This window comes from Rhinopithecus bieti, unplaced genomic scaffold (genome assembly GCF_001698545.2).
Source record: "Rhinopithecus bieti isolate Rb0 unplaced genomic scaffold, ASM169854v2 scaffold_19652, whole genome shotgun sequence".
Taxonomy (NCBI): Eukaryota; Metazoa; Chordata; class Mammalia; order Primates; family Cercopithecidae; genus Rhinopithecus; species Rhinopithecus bieti.
In genome coordinates this window covers 3,189,797-3,195,614 of record NW_016809913.1, presented here as the reverse complement: position 1 = coordinate 3,195,614, position 5,818 = coordinate 3,189,797, and the positions used below count along the sequence as shown (strand labels likewise).

Here is a 5,818-nt window from a genome sequence, read left to right as displayed (position 1 = left end):
ATTACTCCAGGCTGGGTATCACAGAGGGCTTCCTGAAGAGGTGGCATTTGCATATAAATACGTCTCCAAATAGATGTAAGATCTCACATTAACAGAACGTTTTAACAGAAGTTAGATTCTGGTTAATTTTCCAAGAAGCGCTGAGATGCAGACATATGCCCTTGTTCCTCTTTCCTAGACGTGGAAACTGAGACCCAGAGAGGTTGAATAGGTTTCCACTGTCTCGCAGCTACCAAGTGACAGGCCACGATTTGATCTCGGGCCAGTGTGTTAGACTCCAAGTTGCGTGCTCCTGTCCCTTCCCGCGCGTCGGCGGAGCTCGGGGCCGGACTGGACCCGCCGAGGGAGGGGCGGACAGTCCTGACAGGGCGGGACGGGGCGGGGCTGGCGGCCTCCCGGGCCTGGCTGAGGCGCTGCGGCCGGGTCCCTCTCCACCTGCAGGGCCGAGCGCACGGGCCATGGGCTGAGCCCCGCTGAGCCCGCCGGGCCGGCCATGGGCGACCGCGAGCCCAACAAGAAGCGGCTGCTGGAGCTGCTGCGGGCGCCGGACACAGGCAACGCGCACTGCGCCGACTGCGGGGCGGCAGGTAAGGGCGCGGAAGCGCGGGCAGCGCGAGACCCCCGACCAGATCCCTGGCCCACGCGACTCCTCCCCTAGGCACCACCGGGTCCCGCCCTCGGCCCCCGCTGGACCCAGACGTGGGACCTGCGGGCCCGGACCCCTCCCACCCACATCGTGAACCTCTCACGCGAGCCCCGAGGGCCTTCTCCGCACCCGGCCCTGGCCCCTCCGAGCCCAGGCTCTGCTCCCCTCGCAGGACCAGACGCGGATCTTCCCACGTGCTTGGACCCCGACACGAAAGCTGGCAGCCGGGAGCCCTGCCGGTCTCGCTCTCTTCCCTGGCCAGGCACCCGACCACCCGGGTCCGGGCTCTCGGTGTCTGCGCACCCAGGCGCGCCCCCAGCCCTCGGACTCAGACATCCGAGCTAGGGCTAGAGGTCGGGCCCAGGCCCCCTACCGTCCTGTGCCCCTGCCCGCTCCCGGACGCCCCCCGAAGGACTCCCCAGCGCCCCACCCCGCTAACGCCGAGGGCCCCCTGACAGCCTCCCAACCCGCAGCTCCGCGCTGAGCCCCTCGGTGCGTCCCCCGCTCTCTCCTCTCGGTTCCCTCTAAGTCCCGTCACTTCCACGTCGCGCCACCTCAGACTCTCTCCCCGGGCCCTGGACTGCTTCCAGGATCTTCACCCCGGTCGCCGCGCAGCGGCCGGTGGGCTAACCAGAAAGTGCAGGCTGGCCGCTTAGTTCGCCTTAGGTGGGAGAAGGGGCGCCCCGCCTGCCCCAGCGCCCCGATCCCAGCCCTGGTTTTTTCGCCGCGCTTTCCGCTCAGCTCCTCTCCTACCTCTCCCCCTGCAGATCCCGACTGGGCCTCTTACAAGCTGGGGATCTTCATCTGTCTCAACTGCTGCGGTGTCCACCGTAACTTCCCTGACATCAGCAGAGTTAAATCCGTGCGACTTGACTTCTGGGACGACAGTATTGTGGAGGTAGAAAGGCATGCCCGTGGAGAGCCGTGGAACTGCGGAGCTGGAGTGGAGCCAATAGACAGGGGGCTCCGGTTCTACAGAGGGGGAAACTGAGACCCAGAGAGGGGCAAATCTAGCTAGAGGAAACACAGCCTATAAGATGGCAGCTTAGACAGAGGCCTTGAGTTCAAATTCTGGCTCCATCATGTGCTTACTTTTTTTTTCTTTTTTTCTTTTTTTTTGAGACGGAGTCTTGCTGTATTGTCCAGGCTGGAGTGCAGTGGAGCAATCTTGGCTCCCTGCAACTGCCGCCTCCCGGGTTCAAGTAATTCTCCTGCCTCAGCTTCTCAAACAGCTGAGATTACAGGCGCATGCCACCACGCCCGGCTAATTTTTTTGTATTTAGTAGAGACGGTGTTTCACCATGTTGGTCATGCTGGTCTCGAACTCCTGACCTCAGGTGATCCACCACTTCGGCCTCCCAAAGTGCAGGGATTACAGGCCTGAGCCACTGCTCCTGGCCATCATTTGCTTACCTGTAAACTGGGAGACCCTGAGCTAGGTACTTAGACCTAGCTGTGGACCCTCAGTTTCCACATCTGTATTCAAGGGATACCACCACCATTTCTCTTTTTTTCTTTCTTCCTTTTTTTTTTTTTTTTGAGACGGAGTTTCGCTCTTGTCGCCCAGGCTGGAGTGCAATGGCGCAATCTCGGCTCAATGCAACCTCTGCCTCTGGGGTTCAAGCGATTCTCCTGCCTCAGCCTCCTGAGTAGCTGGGATTACTGGCACCCACCACCATGCCCAGCTAATTTTTGTATTAATTTTTAGTAGAGACGGGGGTTTTGCCATGTTGGTCAGGCTGGTCTCGAACTCCTGACCTTGGGTAATCCACACACCTCGGCCTCCCAAAGTGCTGGGATTACAGGCATGAGCCACTGCGCCTGGCCACCACCACCAATTTCACAGCACTGCTGTGAAGATGATTGTAGGCTCAGTTCTGACACAAAGAAGGTAGTCAGTTAACAGTTGCTGTTGGACGGGTGTGGTGGCTCACACCTATAATCCCAGCATTTTGGAGGCTGAGGCTGGTTGATGGCTTGAGCCCAGAAGTTCAAGGGCAGCCTGGGCAACATGGTGAAGCCTTGTCTTTACAAAAAATATAAAAATTAGCTGGGTGTGGTGGCATGTGCCTGTCATCCCAGATACTTGGGAGGCTGGGGTGGGAAGATCACCCGAGCCTATGAGGGTGTGGCTGCAATGAGCCAAGATCACACCACTGCACTCCAGCCTGGGTGAGAGTGAGACCCTGCCTCAAAAAACAAACAAACAAACAAACAAACAAACAAACAAAAAAGTTATGATTAGTGAAGTCTTGCACTGGGGGAAGGGAAATAACCTGATTCGTGGTCTAAAGTCCTCCTCCTTTCCCCCAGGCAGAAAGAGGACCACTTTGCTCTTCTGCCCTCTGGGGGTGGAAGATACCCTCAGCCTGCATGGGAATTCCATTTTGGTCAGAAAACCTCCAGAGAGCAGGCAGTTTTGCACTGTGCGGGTTGGCTGAGGGTTTCCAGGACTTTTGGGGAAGCAGGCTGACATTTACTGAGTGCCCACTCTGTGCCAGGTACTGTGCTAGACAGCACTGGACTGGAGGCTTTAGTGTGACCTTACTATGTACTGGATCTTGGGAGAGAACAATGAACAAGATAAGGTCCCTGGCCATACAGAGCTTACATTCTAGTGCAGGAGAAAGGCTGGAAACCAGTAAACCAGCACATAAACCTGAAGGATTTTATTTGCACCTTATAACTCCCATATTATATTTTCTTTTTTCTTTCTTTCTTTTTTTTTTTTTTTTTGAGATGGAGTTTCACTCTTGTTGCCCAGGCTGGAGTGCAATGGTGCGATCTTGGATCACTGCAACCTCTGCCTCTGGGGTTCAAGTGATTCTTGTGCCTCAGCCTCCTGAGTAGCTAGGATTATAGGGATGCACCACCACGCTTGGCTAATTTTGTATTTTTAGTAGAATTTTTACTAGAGATAGGGTTTCACCCTGTTGGTCAGGCTGGTCTCAAACTCCTGACCTTAGGTGATCCGCCTGCTTTGGCCTCCCAAAGTGCTGGGATTACAGGCGTGAGCCATCGCGCCCAGCATTTTGTTTTGTTTTGTTTTGTTTTTTGAGATGGCGTCTCACTCTGTCACCCAGGCTGGAGTGCAGTGAGTGGCGCAATCTCAGCTCACTGCAATCTCCACCTCCCGGGTTCAAGCGATTCTCCTGCCTCAGCCTCCTGAGTAGCTGGGATTACAGGCGCCTGCCACCATGCCCAGCTAATTTTTTGTATTTTTAGTAGAGATGGGGTTTCACCATGTTGGCCAGGCTGGTCTCGAACTCCTGACCTGAGGTGATCCACCTGCCTCAGCCTCCCAAAGTGCTGGGATTACAGGTGTGAGCCACAGCGCCCAACTCCCTGTTATTTTTTCTCCTCCTCCTCCTCCTCCTTCTCTTCCTCCTCCTTCTTCTTCTTCCTCTTCTTCTTTTCTTTTCTTTCTTTCTTTTTTCTTTTTTCTTTTTTTTTTTTTTTTTGAGACGGAGTCTTACTCACTCTGTTGCCCAGGTTGGAGTGCAGTGGTGTGATCTTGGCTCACTGCAACCTCCTCCTCCCAGGTTCAAGCAATTCTTGTGCCTCAGCCTCCCGAATAGCTAGGATTACAGGTGTGCACCACCACACCTGGCTAATTTATTTATTTATTTGAGACAGAGTCTCGGCTTGAGGGCAGTGACATGCCTAGGCTTGCGAGCAGTGCCACGGTTTTGGCTCATTGCAACCTCTGCCTCCCGGGTTCAAGCAATTATCCTGCCTCACCCTTCTGTGTCCTGGCCAATGTTTTGTATTTTTTTAGTAGAGACAAGGTTTCACCATGTTGGTCAGGCTAGTCTCAAACCGCTGACCTCAAGTGATCCCCAGCCTTGGCCTCCCACAGTGCTGGGATTACAGGTGTGAGCCACTGTACCTGGCCGTTTTCTTCATTTTTACAGGTGAGATTCTCAGGGTGGCTTATCAAATAAATGGCAGTCAGGATTTGAATCCTGCTCTGTTGGGATCCAAAGCTGGCGATACAGCCTAGCAGCCCCTGCAGAGGAAAAGAGGAGCAATGCTCCTCTCCTGCAAAGGAGATGCCCAAGCCATGTGAATTAAACACCTGGTGTTTCTTCCCACTTCTGCCCTCATACTAGCTATGCCACTGCTGCCAGGGTCACTTTTGGTGCATCAGCCTCTGGGTCTCTTGGGTGCCAAAGGGCCCTACTAATCATCCTGACCTATGCACTCCATGAAGCCAGCACCCACTTCTTCTGTCCTCCAGGTACATTTATCTCCTGTAGACTTTCAGGGCTGCTATGGGTCCTGGCCATCTGTGGAAGGCATGATAGGAAGAATGTGAGCTTTGGAGTCAGGTCTGGGTTCAAATCCCAGTTCTCCACTTATAGCTGTGTTTCCTTAAACAAGTAACCAAACCTGTCTGAACCTCAGTTGACTCATCTGTAAAATGGGTACAGTGATATGAAAATGGCTGAGAGGACCCAGTGAGCTGATGTGTGAGCACTGTGGAGTCCTGTGCCCATATGAGGCATGGTTATATCTGCCCGTGATTGTTACAGGCTGGGGCTTCCCGGCAGTATGGATGACCAAGCCCAGTGGGACATCTCCTTCTTGGAGGCAGTTTCTTCTGACTCAGCCTAAGTCAGCGGCCTCATAGTTTCATTTCACGTTTTTTTCAAGGTCTAATATTACCCCAAGTTGCTGTTGTCTTGCAGTTTATGACCCACAATGGGAACCTCCGTGTGAAGGCCAAGTTCGAAGCCAGAGTCCCAGCTTTCTACTATATCCCCCAGGCCAACGACTGCCTGTGAGTGGGTGATTCCTTAGGGACTGGGTAAGGGGGCTGTCCTGGTTCCACCTCCTCCCCCTCTCCATCTTTGATGTCTTCATCTGTGGTGGTCTCTTCTATGGGCCTGGTGCGAAGGTAGATGCAGGAAAGCACTGGATACCATCACACAGAGTACATGGGAAGACTGGTATAAGCCTCTTTCTGCCTCTATTGCTTGGGCGTGTCTCTTCCTTTCTCTGGGTCTCAGTTTCCACAGCTCTTAAATGGAGGATTTTTCTCTATGATCTCTGCCTGTGACATTCTTGTAGCTTACAGATGGTGGCTAACTTGATAGAGGGGATAAACACTAGTATCTTACTAGACCAAGTGTGTTTCAGCTACTTTCTTTTTTTTTTTTTTTTTTTTTT

At 53.7% G+C, this 5,818-nt stretch overlaps 1 protein-coding gene across 4 annotated transcripts in view; it reads left to right on the top strand.

The window, feature by feature from the left end:
• The first annotated feature begins 367 nt into the window (after nt 1-367).
• The window catches only part of ADAP2 (ArfGAP with dual PH domains 2), a 39,145-nt gene continuing 33,694 nt past the window's right edge, over nt 368-5,818 (top strand). For all 4 annotated transcript variants that reach the window (XM_017890933.1, XM_017890932.1, XM_017890931.1 and 1 more), the window contains exons 1-3: nt 368-587; nt 1,414-1,544; nt 5,338-5,429. In XM_017890933.1, the coding sequence (XP_017746422.1) occupies nt 494-587; nt 1,414-1,544; nt 5,338-5,429 (317 nt within the window). In that variant the 5' untranslated portion in view covers nt 368-493. The remainder of the gene's footprint in view (nt 588-1,413; nt 1,545-5,337; nt 5,430-5,818) is intronic.